Genomic DNA, 21591 nt, shown 5'->3' with positions numbered 1-21591 from the left:
TTGAAAACCAAGGCTGCTGCATTAGAATTATTCCCATAAGGGAAAATCACTCTAATGTTTGGTGTGACTATCAGACCCTAGATATAAGAACTTGCTGCTTCTAACTACAACGATTTCAAGTTTTTAAGAAGGGCTTTACCTGTCCTTCACCATTTTTTTTTTTTTTTTTCAACATACTTAATGTTATGGGGGGGGAAATCTGTATGGAGCTTAAGAAAAAAGCAGAAGTAGTCACAGTAGGTTTTAAAGCCTCTGCCCAAAGGCAGCCTGGGCTTTCAGGAACACAAATGGCAACACAACTTAAACTGTACCTAACACAGGAATACATGTCTAATTGAAGTATTTAAGCTTCCCCCAGTAACTGAAGTAAGCGTTCAGCTCTAGGCTGTAGCTGCTACTGAAACAAGTACTGTCTTAAGCTGAGTACTTCACAGTTAGCGATTAGACAAAAGTGAATGTTCTTAAGTTGCATAGAGATGCTTATTTACAGAGGCCTTGACTTGCCCCTATCCCTTATTTTCTCCTACATCTCAGTTTCATAGGCACTTCTAATTTCTTTAGTTCCCATTAGACTTACTGAAGTTGCTTGCACAGTTAAAACATGAGTCAAGTAGGCTACATGGAAGAATGTTTTGCTTTAAGGTACTGACAGATAGTAAGGACTGCTATTGAAAGAGAAAAGGAGGCCCATGATTTATTGTAAACAAAACTGTGGGGGTTTTTTTTCCAATGAAAACTCCAACTTGATGCAACAGCAATAAAAATGAAGGTTCTGTACAACAAACTGCACTATGAAACTTATTTTCCAGTTGTTTAAAATACCCAACATCATTCTGGGTTCAATAATCTTCTCTGCCCAAAACCTAGTAACAATTACAGTCAGATTTTTCCAGCAGGAACATGACCACTTCATACTTGAATGCAATGCTAGCTACAAATACTTACTAGCTCATAGTTGGCAGACATTATCAAATTAGAGACAATAATTCACATTAGCATAGTAATTCTTAAACTAAAAAGCTGATGTTTACAGAACAGTACACTCTTAACCCAAGCTGCATACTATTACATATAGTATGGAGAAATTACTTCATATTCAGCCTGTATTTTGGTTTAATCATTCAAGGAATGCATTTAATACAGGATACCTAAAGCAATTAACAATGTCAAATATTCAACTAAAGCTTGTCCTTCTTACTGATGGTGAAAATTAATTAAGGGGCCAGGATTTAGAAATATACGGATGACTGCCATTAAAATCATGGATTGAACTACTTCATTCCTAAAACATTTATAAATTAAACATTAACAGATAAGTGTTGAGCACAGTATTAAGGTGTTTTGTGGACATCCAATTCCACATAATTGTTTCTCAGATTTGTATCTATGTTCACAACAGGGACGCAGATTAAAGGTGGTACAGCGGTCATGCCATGTGGAGTGCCAGGATCAGATGGTATTTATTTATTCATAGATGCTACTAGAAAAAAAAGAATTGAAACACTACAGCTCATTTATGTTCCACCTCATTCCTAGCTGTTACTATCTCACAGGCTCCCATTTAAGCAATATTCCATGATCCTGAACAATCCAGCTTCTGTCCTACAGTTCAGGTCTAGCTCTGGCTTAAATCCTCTTGAACTACTGCAGGAAGTAAGTACAAGTCTGTAGCTAAATTTGGAGGGACAGTAAAGAGTCAAGACTTTATTCACAACTATTACTTGTTTCACATGTCCATACAGTCGATTCCTACACTATGTAAGCTTTCTTTTTTAACTGTTAGGATGTTTCTACTACCAGTATTTTTAAAAAGTAATTCAGTTCTTATACAATAGCTTAGTCCACAAACTCTTTGCTTTTCAATATTTGCTACAGCTTAATTTGGGTTAAAGGTTTCAACTGAAGTACAGTAATCCACAGTTTTTGAAACAGATGTTGATATTGCTGTTAGACTATATACATGATTTTAAGAAAACATATTCTAAAATTCTTGGCTCCCAACATGGTTCACTGTATAAGGACTTAATTAAAAAGTGTTGAACTACTTAAACATTCAAGATGTAAGCATGAGGTAACAAGGTGTAAACAGAATCTGATTTAGGTCTCATATTACAACCTGTCAGTTCTAGAATAAAATTCTAATTTTCCACAGTTTAAAAATTATTAATGTGCAAATTCTGCCATGCCAAGGTATTAGTAAACTTCAATCTCACAGTTCAGTTTATTCACAACAGCAGCTTGGACTCAGACATGTTATTTGCAGTAGTGGTGGTTCTTCATAAAACTACTTAGGATAAAAATCTTTTGCAGGTATTTCACAAGTGAGCAATGATTTTCACAGAGTTGCAAGGTGTTCCATCAGTTGATGTGGCAGCACAGTGAATACTTTCACCCTGTTCAAGATCTGACAAAGTACACAGAACAGTCAAGCATGCAGGGTTTTTGTTTCTGTAACAGCACTGGAACACCAGAAGTGCTTCTGGCCTCCACCTGATCATTCAGTGGCATGTTCATTCTTTGAGAAGCCCTATCATAAGGTACTGACTGAATGGCAAGAGTTAAAGAACCATTAATGAAATCTGAGTAAAGAAACATCTTTAAAAAATGCTGCAGATCGTTTTTATCAAATGTGGTAGGCCACCTCCCGTGGCAGGCATCAATATTATCTTCTGCTAGTGGAGAAGCTAAGAATCATTTGTATGGGAAATTTTTTTCCACAGCAAAGTTTTTAAGTTATTGAGTATTAAAGAATGCTCCATTTCCATCTGACTTGCTGTGACTTTAAGGGCAATACACAAGTACAGTTGTTTTTCTAGTTCTTCATGGATATCAGAAGGAGCACCACGAAGCAGATAGTCTTTAAGTAGCTGACAGGCTTTTGCCAAGTTTGGCTGAATTACTTCTGTGGTACATCTCATTCTGCTTTGGTCACATAGAGTTCTACAGTCTGTACCATAAATACAGTCCAAATCCGATTCACACTGACGATCTTTAATTATTTCTTTCAAATTCATTTCTGGCACAACTTTTCTCATGTCCATCATTTTCAAATCATATTTATCATTATATCCCAAGTTTTTGGCACTTGTATCACACATAAGAAAGTTTCCATAAGGTCCATGGAAAATATCTTCCACAAATTCTAAAAGCCCTATAGCTATTTTTGCCTTTCTTGGCCACGATGGAGTAAACCACTGGTCCATGCTTCTTCTGAAGCCAGCGGGAATGAAAAGTTCTATAATCCATGGAAGGCTGATTCCATAGAGAGAGGTATATTCAACTCTTTCAGTCACATAGAGATCGCCACAAAAACCCATTAGCTTGGGAGTATGTTCTTTATCCTGCAAGATCACCATTAACAGAAACTCATCTAGCTGCAGAAGTGCCCATGCAGATTTCGCCTCTGGCAAAGAAACTCTACCATCTTTGTTTCCATCAGCAAAAGATAGGATGAGATTAACCAGTTCTGAAAGATTTCCTTGTTCACCCAATTTTGCCTGAAAGCAACAAACAAAAACGATTAAGTATTAGTTCATTAACTACCACCAATCCACCTGTCATTCTACCTCCTGTTACTCTCCTTCTGTGGATAGTATGGTAGGGTATGTTATGTTATAGTTTTCATTGGTTATACATGTTACAGGACTTGCTATCAGATGCCTGAAGAGCTTCCTTTTTGTTCTGTTTACAAAGGCACCAAGTATATGATCTTCTGAAAGTAATAGCGTTCTTTGCATTTCAAAATGCAAATATTAAAATTCAAACATTGTTCTTGGTCAGATCAGTCTTTAGAAAAATCGTGTCAAGAAGGTTGTTAAAAATTCTCTTAGAAAAAGTATGTAGAATTCAAATGTTTAGATCAGGTTTAGTTTTCAGCTGATTAAACCTTACAGGTGTAGAAAAATTACAATATCAACAACTACATTTTGGCCAACTATAAAAAGTACCAAGATACACTGGGTACAAATCCCGTAAAACAAGTGTACTGAAATACTTGATTTTGTTATTTGATATAACCACCTCCATTGTATCAACACAGAGAAAGAAGCCATTGCTGGTATCAGAATTGTTACATTTTCAACGACCACCAATGCACACAGAAGGTCAGATAAACTTTCCCCAAATTCTGCTAAAAAATACTTGAAAACACCTGCTGCTCACCCATTCTTAGAGACAAAGCTACTGCAATGCATGACAACTGTTACCAGCTTTACATAATTATGTTACATGTGTGTGCGTGTACACACACATGCTCACTCAGCTTAGAACAGCATTATTTCCATCACTGGGGACTTAGGAGCTATGACAATAGCAAAAGAATTTTAAGAAAGAAAACCCAAAATCAGTATTGACACAGCATCAAAGTGATTATATTATGAAAATTCTGGGGTAGCATTAAGGCAATAGAAATAAGTATTCCATTAATGTAACACAGAAAGAACTGGGAGAAGTATGGCTGGTCATTCTGATTAGAGAGATTCCTGCTGCTCAGTTAACATAGTAACTGTTCCCAAGCATGAACAGTTTTCAAATTGTGCTTCAGTCTTTGTACTTGGTTACAATAACCCCAAAAGCAACAACAACAAAAAAAACCCCCACACATATTTTTACCATATTTTCTATACAAATAGAAGTGAAAGCGGTAGACATGCAAGATGCATACCAGCTTCCATCTGTTAAAAAAATAAGGAAAAAACCTGATAATTAGTTACTTCAAACTTTGAGATAAGCACCTCTGGGAAAAACTGGTTTTGTGCTGATTATTTTTCTAACATGCACTTGAACAAGGCTCATACAATAGGGCATTTTCTCCAGCTGCAGGAAAATAAGCCTTTCTGTCAAAATAGAATAAGCAAGCATATACTTACTTTAAAAAGCCCATATACCATTTCTTTGAATTTCTCAACAGTGGTTCCTCTTGTTGGTTTATCAAAAAGGACTATTTCCTTCCTTGGTTCTGGGTCAGTACCAAAATCAAGTTGAGCAGCTTCCTCCATCTGGCATTTTATAACACCTTGCAGATTTCCCCAGATTCCTAAATACATCTATGCAGGAAAAGAGGGAAAAAGGTAAAAAACACTGTAGAATTCCATCATCTAAAGACCACCTGTCCTCCAACCACTACTTCAAGAGTCAGGTGGAAACACAGAGTAGAAGAGAGTCCTGCATACAGACGATGCACAGAGCACATTCAAACAATGGCAATTTCAAATACAATACACTACTGCAGGTACTTAGGAGACACTACTGTCAAAATAAAGACAGCTTGATAAATAGTATATTGGCATTACTACCACCTTTGCATAGGTTGTGACGAGGCTGCTGCTTCTGTTTGGGAAGCAGGATAGCAGAGAAGTAGTAGACTGTACAAAAGTATAGTTATTCTGCCAAAACATGGAAGGATCCAGTATATATCATATATATATATATGTTTCTAAAATATATGTACTATAAAATAATAATATACCCCTCTACATATAGGAATGATATATATTAATATATACAGGTATATTATATATTGGTGCGTATTGTATATTATTAATAATATATATTATACCTATATATTCTACATATATAGGTATATTATATACATATATAAAAACATGCTCTGCATGTCACAGCAAATAAAAGTTTGAAATAATCTGTATTAAACAGATACAGCTTGCTGACACTAAGGTCTACTTGATGTTCCAGACAATGACATTTCAGTGGGAAATAATAAAACTAGATTGGATGAGTAAAGCCTTACCTGGTTATTGGGCTTTGTTGACAAACATTTTCCAAAATACAATGTTTCTTTAGCACAAAGACTGCTACATGCTGACCCATCAATAACTCCAGTCTTGTATTTATCACACTGAAACAAACAGGGAGAAAAATATTTAACAAATTGCCCAAGAAAGGAGGCAACAACTGTATCTCTCCCAACACCCAACTCTTGAAAGAAAAATTTAAGAAAACAATTTTAATAACCCTATACCAAAACAATGTTAAGAAACATAACTGGTTTTATCTGTAACTGAAGATGTAATCTTACTTCAGCATGATGGAATATCAGAATTTGATTAATTTACATGTGGCACTGACTGAATTGGCTGTGGAATTAGTCAGGACAAACACTTCAGAAAGCTATGGTAAATATACTTACTATTATTTTCCTACAGTCATGTCCTCTGCATAGTTCTGTGTAGGTAGAGTACTGAACATACATAACCCAGCTGCCAATAAATACTACTAACCAAGAAATGAAGAGATACTTCATCCGCATGTATGATAAACGTACCTAGAGGACACAAAGAGAAAATATTCTTTGTAATTCATTCAGCTATAGTCAGAATGATAGAAACAAACATGATTTACTATTTCACCTTTAAAAATTTGACTTCCACAGTGATAAAATAAGCAGACTGCATTACATGGAACATTCGCTTCCTTCAGGGGAGGTGGAAGAAAAATTAAGATACAAATAAACAGAAGGAAAGGTGACAGACCCTCATAGGGCAAGCCAGGCTGCAAGAACCAATTTGATCAAAATCATAAACTGTCAAAGCTCTACTACTACCATTTTTCTCAGAGACGAGTCACTTGTGTTCCACTCCTGGTAAACCAAATCCAACAGACCAGGAATCTGGTCAAAAAATAATCTGTGTTACTGTATAAATATGCAAGATAGATAAACAAGGAGCAGGGTGGGTGTCAGGGACAGGTTCCATGGGCTGAAGTCTCCCACTCCTTCCTTGAAATGACACCATTTAATTATGCAAGTAAAATTGCTCTGTACTAGCCTCACCTGCAGTGGTCATTCCCATAACTGTATGCAAGACTTTCCTGTTGTTTCTGTGGCCTCACATTTACATTTTTCACTAGTGACAGAGGAAAAAAGTATTTATAATTAAGAGTTGAGGGAGGGCTAAGTGCTTTGTAAGGGAGGAGGCACATTTTGATCATTCTCCCCTTCTGAGTCTGGTGTGCTAACAGTTTGATTTTCATACATCAGGATTAAAAAAGAATTAGAAAGTCATTATCAGCTTTAGCAACAGGATATAAGGAAAGTGCATGAGAACAGCTATATCAGGTCAGTATGAGATCCATTTCTATTAGTATCCTGATCTTCAGCAATAGCTATAAATGGATGCCATCAAAGAATGAGAACATATAATGTATATGCCAAATGTGCTCCCATTTTCCTTTAGAAGAACTTGCTAAGCCAGATGTGATTTGCTCTATTTAGTAAATCTCAAACCATTTATCCTTCATGAACTTACCCAGGCTCCCTTAAAATCTACGTAAGTTTTTAGCATCCACAACACCCTTTGGCAATTAATTCCACAGGTCTACCATCCACTGTACTGAGGTCAGGGACTGGACTTAATTTTGCTTAAATCTGGTTCATGTTAGCTTTGTTTGAGATCCCCTAGTTCATGTATTGGAAGAGATAAGTTATCAATTTCTGTCTACTCTCCCCACATCTGTCATGATTTTGTAAGCCTCTATCGCACACCTCCCGGCCAAGTCATCTCTTTTCCAGATTGACAGGTCCTAACTTAACTGTTCCTCATAAAGAAACCATTCCGTATGTTTGGAAAAGGTTCCAAGAATGGTAGTAATGATGAGCAGTTTTACCATCACATACATACATACCAAATTAACCTCTCACACACATACTAATTTCAGATGGCTCCATCTGCATGGGCAAAAAAGCACTGAAATAATTCCAAATTACTACAACTTGGTAGTAATTATCTTAAATCACAGTAAATTGAATACATGCCTTCAGCTTTTAAGTATTTTATATTTTAGAAAAAAATAATGTTACTAAAGCGAATAATCTTCCACAGATATAGGAAGATCTTCAAAGATGCATTTCCCCTTCTAAATATATAATTTATTTATTTTTAAGGAAAGTAAGATCAAAGAAGCAGTTCTAATCAGTTGAATGGTAGCTTGGTTTAACACCTATTGCAAGAACTGACTATTTCAAACCTTAACAAAAAAGTATAATCCCTAGGTATAGGGGTCCTACTCTCAACCTAGAGCAGTTCCAACTATTCCACTGTAATTCATCTCGTGATTCAGGGTATACTTTCACACAGGCTGTCGCTTCATCCGAAGGCTAAAGAAGTGTATCTTGACCCCATATAGTTCTGTAAGGAACAGCAAGTCTCAAAGAGAAGCAGGAATGCAAGAAACAACACAGAAAAACGGCTAGGAAAGATGATGCTATATGGCTCAGCCCTTAATTTTATATCCTATTACCATTCCATTTTATAACATAATGATTTTAAAAAATAAATGGGTAATTGTGAATCAAGTGGAAGGTGCACACAAGGTATTTTAACACTTTCAAATGTAAAAGAACAGGCCCAAATGCCATGTGACTCATTCTATGAGAAAGACTGAGAGCCTTTTGGCTGTATTTTGAAAGAAGGGGTAGACACCCCTTATGCCCAGACGATCCTAAGATACAATGCTGCCAATGTCAAAGGCCTCAGTCCAAGGAATTCTTAATCCCCGCCCCCTCACCCTCCACCCACCCCCCAACAAAACCACCAAAAGGCCCAAACCAAATACTGCAAGAAGTTAACCCAACAAGTTACACAGAAAAGCCTGAGTGTGCTGGTATGGCCTTTAAACAGTTCTGGCAAAAGTATTTCTCATGATGCTTTACATCCCTTCAAAACACAAAGTACCAGGAAATTCCATATCAAAATAGTGTTTGTGGTTCCAAGATGCTAACAAATACACATCCACAGTCTCCAAGAATGTAAATTTAGATACAAAATGGGTGAACGCTTCTCCTGAGGACAAGCAGAAGCAGATCAACCCACCCAAGGCCTCACAGGTAATGACTCATACCTAAATCTATACCTCAAAAGTCAGTCAACTGTTCTAACCACAATTTCGTATTTCTCTCCTTCTACAGGAGAAAAAAAAATGTTTTAAAGTTGTCCTTATGTGATCTACTGAAGCTTGTTCAAATCTGCACATTCTTCACCTTGCTCAGCACAAGACTTAAAAGCTTCAGTAAAAAATTAGGAGCATCACTAATGTTAATTTAGGAACAACCTTAAACTTCAGACATCTTATTGAAGTAAATGAGAGTTGTAACATGCTTGTGTAGAAGTCTAACACAAGATGCCCGACTTGAAAGTGGATGTTTACTTTCCGTAGGATCATATATATTTACACTTGTCCACTTTATCATCTCAAAACTTCTTTCCTTTCTTCAATACCAGTTCTTCTGCCTTTGAGTAAATACTGTAGTTACAGCCCAGCATCTGGAGATTTAAGAAAGTGATTTCTATTTTCTTTAATATACCAAGCTATAATTTTCTGTATTTCAGCTGAAATACCACAAGATGATCTGGTCATACAGCCACAGGAACTTCAGTGATAAGCAAATAGTTATCATCGAAACTCATTAGTGTCATATTCTAAGTTTTTCTGATTTTCAAAAGCAGAACCAAAACACAACAATCACATCTTTGGACTTGCTTAGACTGCAATTTCACTGTTCAGTATGGTACTAATTGCTTTGCCCCCACTTCTTCGCATCTCTATACCGAAGCCCATTTTTGTCATAATTACACCCAAAGAACTGTTTGTGAGTCTATACCACAGATGAAATCAGGGAGTTGACCTGATTCGCAGTACAAGCCTGCAAATAGTTGTGTCAGCCCAACCACAGGATAGCGCACCTTGGCAAGACCAGTAGAAATATTCTGAAGTCATTTTGCTAACGTTTTAAACCTATTTGCCTTATTTTTAAGTCTTGTTCCTCCACTGTCTGTGCTGCAAGTGAAGCCAGTTTAAAGACCACCATGTACTGCAAGCAATTTTTTTAAACCATTCATATTTTAGATTGTTGAAGAGAGAGAGCAAAATGAATATTCCTTTCTGTAATATACATAGCATATTCATATACCAAAAAGTCATTTAAAAACCAAATCATCGTACCCACCCACAGTAAACCATGTTTATAGAATTCTTAAACATCCATGAATAAGTCTAAATATTAAGGTTTATTATTATTTAATGTAAAGGGTTTGTTCATGCTAAGAACTACTATCAGAATTTTGAAAGGCTCGTGGTAGTGTAGATGTCTAATAGCTTAATGAAACTACACATATTTATATTAAATATAGGTTAAGAGGAACATAGAATACAAACACCCAAACCCACTTTACTGAAAAAAAAAAAAAAAAAAAAGAATACTTTCAAAGATTTGGGCCACTTTAATAAATGAAGTGCTTGAGTACCCTCTTATTTATACGTAACTAGAGAAGGAAAGGTAGAACAGCACTGTACAGGAACATAGGATTGTCATGCTAGACTACATTAATGGTCCACCAATAAAGATGCTTTGAAGAAAACTGGGGGGGGGGGGGGGGGGGAGGGGAGAAAATCCCATCAAGGAATTATCAATGCAAATTTAGAGACCAAATAATCAAATATTTCATCACAAGTTGTTGATGCAGATCACGTTTTCTTCAAAATAAAAAGCTTTCTTAACCACAGGTGACTGAAAGCTCATCATATGCATCATTATTTCACTGCTAGAAGTCTCTGACAGACATACTCAGGAGAAGTGAACTTTCTGTAACCAGGAGCTTGAAATGCCTCATACCCTTGGGTCCCTCCAAATCAGGGCTGAGGTTAGCAAGGGGCCAGTGTTAAACAGAAAAATTAATAAATTTGTATCTGATCTATGTTTAAGCAGAGGATTTCTGTTTCCAGGACAGCTAGCTCCTCAACTGTTTAAAAATTTCAAACTCTTTTTCAGCTTTCATGAAACTAAGCAAATGTTTTATTGTGAACAATCAAGAGTTCAGCTGAGAAAAGTAAAATTGAAAACTTGATACTGCTTCAGAGTGAACAACTCCCAGCCACAAGCTGAAAGCTTGGAAAGCTTATGGAGGGAGACCTGGGAGGGGACGGAGGAAGTGGGTTCCAGAAGATGGCAACAGGATGAACAATATTACCTAGCTTTAAAATGGAAGGACAACACAGAACTGCAGATGTAAATAAGTCAGCTTTTTTAACTTGAAAGACTCCAATAATTTATAAGTACTTATAAAAATAGGACAAACAACCAGCATGCATTACACCCTTTCCTCTTAGAAGTAATTCAAGAAAGCTCAGTTCCAAAACACCCAAAGGTTATTCCAATCTATGCAGCTGCGGTCCTGCCGCATGCCTCAGCTGTGCATCCCTATTCCTTCACTCCTTCACACACACTCACTTGACATGGTCTTAAAACTACCTAGTTAAAAAAGATAGATACAACTGCTTTTATTCTGGTGATAAATCTTGACCAGATAGTTCCTTCAACCAGCTCTTCTTTTATGATATTTCATTGAGAGTGTTGTAAGACAGGAATAATTTCTGCTATTTTCCTCAGAGCCACAAAGACCTTAGTTGGAGTAACATGTAATTTCCTCTAAAGCATGGTATCCACAATATGGATACAAACTGGATGGAGTACAAAAGGAGACCAATAATAATGCTGTGTGGTTTACAGCACATTTAGAAACAGCTTAGAAAACGTATGAGGAAGCTGGGGGTAGGGAGGACAGAATAGCCAAGAAAACAAAACTGACAGCAAGGGGCTGGGTAGCATCAAAACAAAGAAATACCATACATGAGCCTTTCCCACTGAAAGAACACTACTAAAATGACAGAATTGCAAGACTTTCAGTGCAATTTCCTAGCTTAAAAAAAAAAAAAAGAGAGAGGAAAAAATACCACACCTATATGCTTACAACATGAAGAATCACAAACTTTCTTGCAGACCACGCTACTTGAACAGACTGATGAAAAGCAGTAGAAGTCATCCTACATGGGAACCAGCAGTAAGTGAGAACTGATACCTTACCAATGGGTTCAGAAATACTTCCCCCACCATCACCCCCTACAGGAGAGAACTGAAATCTTAGCTCAAGCCCAGGTGGACTCAGCCTCATCTATTCTTTCTTCCAGACCATTTTCTGTATTTAGTCACTTACAATGTTCACTCACTAGTTTTTTTTCTTTCTAGTACCCATCTCAAACTGTTTGCTCAGCCAGACTTAGTGTCCCCCTCTTGAACCACACATTATCTGCTATTCTTTATCTTCCAGTTATTTCCAGTCTATTTCCATCTGATCCTGCAACACTGCCCTCAGTTCCTGGCTTCCTCCACTGTCTTCCATTCTCAAGTAAGTTTCCATCACTACTCAGTGCCTCATCCACTTCAACTTCTCCAGCACAACTTTCCTACTTCAGAATCCTTGTCCTGAACTACTGCCCATGTACAAAACGTGCTTATCATCCACAAGCATCCTTCTTTCACGGCTCTGGGAAGCCAGCAGAGGTGATGTGGCAAAGCACTAGGAGAGTGCCTCTCTCCCTGTTCTCACTTCCAGAAGCAAAAGAAAGCCGTAAGGAGGACAGATGGATTTTTTGCATAGTTTAGTTCTTACACCCACACTACACAGAATAAACCAAAACAAAACCAGAGAGATCTATTCTTCCCCAGCAGATCTGTCCCAGGAAGAGCAGGTTACCAGCCCTGAGGCAGCCGTCCAGCAGAGGTCTCTTGAAACACAGTTTTGAACTGAGAGCTGAACCAAACCAGTAGATCAAAAACATTTAAGGTACAGGATTGAGGGATCGCCTAATCTAGATCAGTTTTGAGCATACAACCAGATTTTTCTCAGTCCATCTAGAGAACACAATGGGCTTTTTCTTTGCTCCCTTCATATTTTCTGCTGTTTGAAAGACAGATGATACATAATGGTTTTAGCACTCACAAGTAAGGACTACTATAGTATAGTCATGCGGGTTCAATGTCTTCTGTAATAATTTACTTATTTTCATTTGTTCTTATACCACCTAAAAACTTATGGTTTCATAACCTAGAGTTTGATTTTTTTACTGGTTTCAACATAGTAATAATACCAATGAGTGCTCTGTAGTATAGTTCCTGAAATTATCTAACTAGTTGAGTCATTCTTCTATTTTTACTTTGGCCTAACATTTCTGTAACTAGATACAGCATCAAACAGAAAGAATGACCTTCTTTGCCTTTGCAAGCACAATGAGATACAGCAGCATCTGAAGAGAGGTGCCAAAGCTATTTGTAGTTAAAGCACGGTATTTTGGTAAAATAAGATCATATTCAATTATTGATAACTATGCAATGAAGGCATGTTCATTAGGGTTTTTTGCTCATCTTTTTGTCAGGATTGACTTCTAGTCAACTGAACAAACTGCTGCCCATTATTCCCACTTCCACTCCCTTGCCCAAATCCTCTGGCAAAGATTACCACCACAGAGCAGAGTCTGTAGAAGCAAACACAGTTTGGTCTCATACTCGAGAATCATCCTCTTCATTAAAAAACATTTTCACTGGAAGTTTCCAGTAGTCAAACAAATAATGAGCTGGAGTAGCTAAGGTATGGGCGCATGCTCACTCTGCCACTTTAGCTGTATGTATAGTAAACTAACAGAGCATGGGGTCAGAGGAGCATCTTGGACTACTCCAACAAAACTCCACAGAGCTCAGCTGTTAGCCCCCTTACTGACTATGTACAATTAAGATGTGCCAGGCTGAAATGAGAATAGCTGCACTGGCAAAGGCTGACTCAAACCATCCTTAACTTCTTGCATGCACACTGTCACAGAGTTAAGAAATTCTATTTTCCACCTAAATATATACCACCAGTGTAGTGTTGTGAACCTAACCTCAGACAACATTTCATCATGTATTTCATAAAGTAAATAAACCCCAAACACAACCATCACACACACAGAGAACTTGAGCAACAAAACTCTTGAGCATCCAATCTGAAAAGGATGTATGTTTTTAAACAGCTTATGGTACTCTACCCAAATTTGCTGCCAGAAAAAAAGAAAAGGAAAAAAAAAAAAAAAAAAAGGATCTTGTTTGGATTTTCAGGTAAATCCTCTTCCTTCGTACCCAACCTCCTATGTTCCTTACTCAGCCTAGAGCTGCTGAGATAACACTGTATAGAGCAAGAAAGAACGGTAGTCTCCTATCCTCCATCTAGCACTTGGCCTGCAGCAGCTGGAAAAGCTGACAGGTGACATTCCTACACATAAAAGCTTTCTCCAGAAATGTGTTAGGGTTTTGCTTTTGCAGGGTTTTTTGTTTGGTTTTTTGTGGGTTTTGTTTTTGTTTTGTTTTTAATAAACCACACTATAGTGCAAGCATCATAATTTAAGAATTCGTTAACAAAGCTGGGTGCTTTCTCTATCATTTCATGTACTTTAATTTTCAAGTGTCTTTCATTTATGAAGTTTAATTATGTTTCTTCAAATTAACTTTTTTGATTCCTACCAGAAGTCATCTCATATCTTGACATACCCCCTGCACATTCTTGAAGGAAACACTTTCTCTGCAAGTCCCATTTTTCAGATAAGTCTAGGTACTATTTCTTTCAGAAAGTAAATAAAAGCACCAGTTAAAAATAAGCTAAAAAAATGTTACCAATCTAAGCAGCATAATTTAATTAATTTAAAACATTTAAGTTCACAGCTTTCTCCTTTTAGCCAGAAAAGGGCAGGCTGCAACACAAGGGCAATACCAACTATGTAGATCTTGGAGGGAGGGGATCAAGTTAACACAAAGTATATTTAATTACAACATTTCCTCCTTTTTTCCTCTTCAAGACTGCTATCTGGAAACAAACTGCATCCAGAATATCTATTCTTGCAATATAAAAGAACCTAACTTACATCTCAGCAACGCTAAAATTCTGTGCCAAAGAAACACATGCATGGACATCAATACTTACAATCATGCTGATAAACATTCAATGTTAGATTTACTTAGCTTCTTTGGGGCAGGGTATAAGGGACCTATTCATGTGGTCCAAGTCCCAGTTTACCCCATATGCACTCTACATAGTATTCCAAGTATTTCCTTTAAGTTCTGTTATCCAAGTTGGAAGACAAGGAACATAAGGGGAAATACTTTTTTTTTTTGCTATAAAATGGACATTGCCTCAAAACAAAGTAATCAAATCAAGGCAGAAGCTATAGCAAGATACCTCCTTTCTTCTGATAAGCACCAAGCCTTCTGGCAACTTTAAGTGTTTTCTCTTAAATGCAATTTTTAGTTTTGTTTCTCCGAAGAGAAATATGATTTGCCAGATACTATCACAATTTGAAATACATTCCACTTTGATACCCAACACCATGCGTAAAAACAATCCATGACAAAAATTGCATCAGTACAGAGTTTCTGGGTATGTTTACTTCAACTTACCAGCATGTCTTCCAGGGTTTTCTAGCTCACAGAAGCAAAACCTGGATGTCTAACTCCATCACACACACTTTCAGAGATTAAAAGTAACATGAGAACTTATTTTATTATGTGACATTCTACCCACAAACAAGAAAGGATACCAAACAATGGCAGGCAGTTTTCAGTGATTCAAGCAACATCTGTGTGAGACAGCAGCTCATAAAACTTTAAAAAAAAACAAAACAAAAAAAACACAGGTTGCAGATTATTATGAACAAGCAACCATAAGAAGGACACAAATGTCATTTACAGATACTAAATGCAAATATAGGAATGATTACTGTTCCACAGCTGCAGTCAGTCTGGAAAGTAAGTCTGCAGACAACAGGATGCTTGGGGCAGAGTTAGAATAGGAAAGATAGGAAAAAAGTATTTGCTTTTTTAAATTTGATTTTTGGTTTTAGACATGAACCTTTCATTACTATTTAATTACCCAGTCCTTACTAAAATATTGCAGAACACCTCCAGGGAGAATTAAAAATTATTTTATCACACCCTCATTTCTGCAGACAATTCTGACAATGGTCTTCCTAAAGCCTGTCACAAGACTCTTCTCTACAAAATGTCTTCTGTTTTCTGTCTGAAAACTCTAATAAATTAACTTCCTTCAGTACTTTGCCACACATACCTAAGAGGAAGCTCCTATGAATCAGGAACTACAGCAAATAAGTGCTAATGATTCTTTCATCTATTTGAAAGATAAGATACAGTTATTTACTTCAGAGACAGGTTTTGTTGTTTTGTTTTTAAACTATTTCTAGTAACCCTAATATTGTAGAACATTAATAATATAGCACATAAAAGTACCGGTAAAATCTGAAAAAGATCAATAGAAATAAATCTGACAATTTTAGGCAGAGCTGTTTTTATCTGTAAAAACTGCTTGAGAACCAAAGTTTCTGGGACAACAAACCTTCTCAATTCCTCAAAGTTTCTTGCTGACCCCTTCCATCAACCTTTACAACACTAAACTTTAAACCAAAGTGCTATTTAATGCAATTTTGTATTAAATGCATACCATTTAGTACAATATCAGAGACCAGCAGTGGTCTGCAGGCCTCAGGACCACTGCAGAGTATTGACCATATTCATAGTACAGGAGAGGATACTGTATATATGAGTTTATCTAAATTTGTCCTCCTCCTCAGGCAGAAAGAGAATGTGTTTGGGCAGAAAACCCTCTCCAAATGCCATCTGACTACATCATATACTTGGCAGGAAGTTCCGGAGAAGCTAGATTTATTTTGGTCTCAGCACTGTGCCAATCCAGTCACGTAGCTTTTGACTTGTGAAAGACTTATGTCCTGCCAGTTCAGAGCATGGACAAGAGCATACATCTGTTTACAGAAGACCACAAGGTTCCACTCTCTTTGATTCAAAGGGAATTACTTTTTTAATAAGGACTTCCTTATGTTCAGCAAAAGGCTGAACCATACATTCTTCCCATACATTCCCCCTATCAAATTTCCATTTCCTCCCCAGAATCGGTCTTGTGAGTGTAGACACACTTAGCCCACTTCATCTAGAAATGTCAGAACTGATGTGCACGTGCTGTACTAATGCAGCAGGGAGATGGATTTACTGAGCCTGGTTAGGTCACATGTGCGCTAATGCACCCTGAATACAGTGGACTTACTGCACATATGCTACACAGACCATTTGAACATTTCTGAGCAAGAAGTCCCAGACAGAAATCAGGGAGCAATACATATAGACAGACTTCATTTGGAATCATGACAAACTGCTAGGAAACTTTTAATAACAACATACTCAGGGCAACAGAAGGACTGAGAGTTCCAAAATTATCAAAAAAGGAAGAAAGTGTTCAAAACTAGGAAACACGATTTCTCTGCTCTGCTCTACTCTTCCATCAAGACTTTTAAATATGAGCCAGGGAATGCAAGAATGAAGGAAAGCACTTGTAATGCTTAAAAGGATATTACAGAGTTGACTTCTTCCATCACTTGTATATTCTACAAAGTCATGTGTGTTGAATAATAATTAGATATTCATCCCTTGGAACAGAAGTGGAAAACCACTTCTGGCAAAACTCAAGCCTGGATGCACTCCAAAGCACATGGAGAGTAGCGGATCAAAATGTAACATAACTTGCCAGTTTTTCGGTAAGTGTACTTTTTTATTTAAAACATTTTTATTGTTAAAGAGTATGAAAGCGTTTCTTTGTTTAATAGTACAGAGAGCTTAATTCTGTAAAGTATTCCACATAACCATAGCACACTAATCTCCAAATCTGAGTTGCTCACTCCATTTGTTTTACATACTAGCAATAGGAAAGAACAGATTAAAAGGAAGTTATAGGTCGATCATGTTAGAAATCCTGTTTTGTTCTCTGTTCAGGTTGGTTTATGGATCATAGGATGCATTTCAGGTAGGCTGACATGATGTCTGAGAATATTAGCCCACACCGCCTTGGATGCCATGTACTGGACACATTCAGATCTTTAAGAGCAGACAGTGCATGCTTAAGATTATGCTAGTGTCTCGATTTGTATCCTGAGTAATCAAACTGAGCAAACAGAGTTGGAGATATCTTTTGAAATAAAATAGAATAATGACCAAGATGGAAAACAGGACATTTCTCCTTAAAAGATTAAACAAAAACAAAACCAAACAAACAACAAAAAAATTAAAATCTTAGAAGAAAGAGATGATATAGGAAATTTGTTATGTAGGGCTTTAAAACTTGTTTATTCTTTGGCCCTTTAAAGACAGTCTCTTGTACATTACTGAAGTCCACAGGACATCTCTAAAGAGTCTGTAAAGTTAGCTCAGTCTCTCCCAAATTTGGGACACTAACCTCTCCTTGCAAAACATAAAATCCCAACAGTATTAATCACCCAACTGCAAGATCCTATAAATACAATTAGATTTTTTATTTTGGTGGTATTTAGTAGTATTTTAAAGTTTGTCAGGTTTGAGGTTTTTTTGTTTGTTTATTTGTTTTACAATTACATGATTTGCAGTCTAAGCAATGGGAAAATTCTGTATTTCAGAGTTACTGTTTTGTGACAAAACTTTAACATTGCCTCTGTGGGTCCCTAACCACTAGGTTTTGGGCTGAGGTATATCTAAGAGTTAGCCCTGCTCCTTTTACATAAGCTGACACTTGGCAGTACATCCTTCTTAGCTAGAAAGATCATCAACTGATCACCTATGGATCTAACATTCTTCATAAAAGCTAAAGAACATGTAAATTAATAATAACAACAATAGAACATTTGCCATAGAGTATCAGCTGCAAACCTATTACAGCAGAAAAGCTAGAGCGGGTATTAATTTCTGACTCACAGAAACTGATGTTCTGTCAACTCACTTCACAACAGTTTTCAAAAAGTCCAGAACACCAGCCAACACAATTTGGAAGTCACTCAGCAATACCACCCATTGTGCAACCATCTTCCCTGGTGTGCTACTTGAAATATTGCATAGCAATACTACACAAATCTTTCCATCCTGCTTATAGCTACATCTCAGTGAGTTACAGTCTAGCATTTACTTAGAGAGCATTGGTTTCTTTGGAGACAAATCTCAATAAAACAGTTGCAATTAGTATAGTTAAATTATGATTGCATTTGCCATGTACCAACAGTAACCCACAGTGACATGACAAGAAAGGCCAATATATTGATAGCTTGCTGCCATTCTATGGATGCACCAAATATCAACATACATTCACTGTTTAACACAGAAAAATATGTTAATGTTCACAAAGCCGCTATTAGATCTCCTAAAACAAATCTGTAGAATATTCAAATGCAGTTTCCAGTATAAGAAAGCACAGTGAGTATTTTTTTTTTGATCTGCAATAGAAACAAATATTTAACTATTTTGGCTTTTCTAATAAAAGCTTTTGCTCTCTTCCTGTTTCTCAGCAGATTTTAAAATAACATATTTTACTTGAAAGGCCTTAAAGTAAATGTTGAGAAGAATGGAAAACAATGTTATCAGACATCACCATATAATGATCAGAGAGATTTAGCATCGAGGCAAACAATTTGGAGAATCCTAATTTGAAAGGTAGCATATAGATCATTAATTCATTTTTATTTGTATCAGAGGCTTTCTCCTATGGGAATCCAAATGCTGTACAAGTGTCTACTTCAGTAAATAGATCAAGAGTAATCTTTTCTGGTCTAAAAACCAAGTGATACTGACCCTGATTTGCAGATACATATCATAAAACAAATACTAAAGAGGGTAAGATTATAGCTGTATCTGTACACTTCTCCTTAAATGTTACATCCCATTTCAGGTACTTCCAAAATGAGAATAAGATTGAAGAGGTTCCAGACTAGGAGGAATTAAAATATTCCAGACTTAAAAATGCATCAGGATGTTTACTTTTTTTAATCCGATGATCATAAAGCATTTCATAAGATATCAACAGATGATGAACATATAAGAAGAGTAAATATTGTATTTACCCCCCCAACTTAAAAAATGCTCATTTTAGTTACAATTTAATTAAAAGATAATGCAACAGATAAAAAGGAATCCTAGAGAATAACCCTCAAAGTAACACAAGGTCACAACTGACTAACATTTCACAGAACTTCCCACTACATGATAGCTACAGTACTTTCAACCAAAACATCCTTACACGGGTAGCTTAAGTAATACAAACATGTACCTGTACATGTAAACACAGAAGTGTGTCTATGAACTCATACGCAAACGCATGGAGCAACTAACTACTGGACAGCAAAAGAAAAGTGCCCGACATTAATTCTTTTAGGACACGTGAAAAAAAATAGGTCTGTTCATGCAACCTATAGTCCATCCTCTGATGGGATGGATGTCCACAGCACCGGCGATAGGTGTAAAGGAGAGATATGTGGAGAAAAGCATAAGGCTTCCTCCGGGCCCTGGCAATGCCGCAGGTGTAGCTGCCCAACTGAAAGTCTCTCGTGAGTCCGAAGGGGCCGAGGGAGCCGGCGGGCAGGCTGCCGCGTAACAGGTCCTGCCGCCGAGCGGCGCGGGCCCCTCGGGGAGGGCGCTCCGCGGAGTTCGCTGCACCCCGGAGGCGGCAAGAGAGGCCCGATCCGACCGGCGGGAGGAGCGGCAACAGGCACCGCGGCCCCCCGAGGCCGCCCGCCACCTGCTCCCGTGCCCCGAGACCCACCGCCAAGGGGCCCGCCGGCCGCGGCTAACGCCTCAGCCCCGGCGCCGCGACCTCCCGCCGGCCGAGCCGCCGAGCACCAGCGCCGCGCAGCCGAGCCCCGTCCGCCGCCAGGCGCCGGCGGGAGGGAACGACGGCCGCGCCCGCGCCGTGCCAGGGGAAGCGGCGAGCCCTGCGGGGGGCGCCCGCTCCTGAGGTAACTTCGCGGGGGGGGGGGGGGGAGCGGGGAGGGAAGGGTGCTGGCGCCGGCCCGACCCGGCCGCCGCGGGGGACGGCCCGCTGCCGGCCTACCTGCACGTAGTGGGGTTTCCTGAGCCAGGCCCCCGGGAAGAGCCGCCTCGCCATGGCAATCACACATCCCCGCAGCGGGCGGCGATCGGAGGCGGAGCGGTGAGGAGCGCTTCCCCGCCTGCCGCTGCAGCCGCGCCGCCGGCTCGGCACACGCGCGGCGGCGGTGGCGAGGGAAGAGGCAGCGAGCGCGGCGGCCGCCCTCCCTCAGGCACCGGCGGCCGCCGAACGACAGCAGCTGTCAGCGGGCAAAAAGGGCGGGCAGCTGCCGCCCCTGCCGACGCAGAAACGCGCTCGCGCCGCCACCCTCTGCTTAAAGGGAAGGACGGCAGCAGCTGTGAGGGAGCGGGGCGGGGCTGAGGGGCGAGGGGGCGGGGGCCGGGGAGGCCACGCCCCGCCGTGCCCGGTGGGCCGTGGCCTCCCCTGGCCCCGCCCCCTCGCCCCTCAGCCGCGTCGAGCCGGTGGGGCCGTTATCGTGCCTTTTCCCGCTCCCGGGCTGTGAGGGGCAGGAGTGGGGCTCGTCGAGCCGAGAGCCACCCCCGAGTTCCCCTCCGCGCTCATGTCTGCCAGAAAGTGCTCGGGCCCTGTCTGGGGACAATTATGAAGAAGTCAGTTAATAAATAACGTGTCTCATTGATTGCGAACAGGCTCCCGTCGTTTACTGGACAGGGTATTAAAAACAGCTGCGGGCCTGTTACAGTCTAAGAAAAAGAGTATTTCCTCCAAAATAAGGAGGGAGCATTTGCCTGCCCCCATATTAACACAGATGGGGGGCATCAGTCTCATAAAGCGGGGAAAAAATTCTGAATTGCTCCTTCACCAGAGGATCTCTCAACGCTTTGCACACTGTGAG

General features: G+C 39.0%; 1 protein-coding gene across 1 annotated transcript; it reads right to left on the bottom strand.

The window, feature by feature from the left end:
- Positions 1-1836: 1836 nt before the first annotated feature.
- On the bottom strand, positions 1837-21078 carry DIPK1A (divergent protein kinase domain 1A). The gene is made up of 5 exons (XM_052802269.1): positions 20742-21078; positions 6149-6283; positions 5750-5857; positions 4869-5045; positions 1837-3497 (listed from the first exon to the last, which is right to left on the bottom strand). Exons 1-5 carry the CDS (start codon positions 20793-20795, stop codon positions 2685-2687), a joined length of 1287 nt encoding a protein of 428 aa, XP_052658229.1. The 5' UTR covers positions 20796-21078; the 3' UTR covers positions 1837-2684.
- Between the last annotated feature and the right edge of the window lie 513 nt (positions 21079-21591).

Source organism: Harpia harpyja, chromosome 11, assembly GCF_026419915.1.
Source record: "Harpia harpyja isolate bHarHar1 chromosome 11, bHarHar1 primary haplotype, whole genome shotgun sequence".
Taxonomy (NCBI): domain Eukaryota; kingdom Metazoa; phylum Chordata; class Aves; order Accipitriformes; family Accipitridae; genus Harpia; species Harpia harpyja.
Note: the sequence above shows the minus strand (reverse complement) of the source record. Positions and strands in the feature narration are given on the sequence as shown.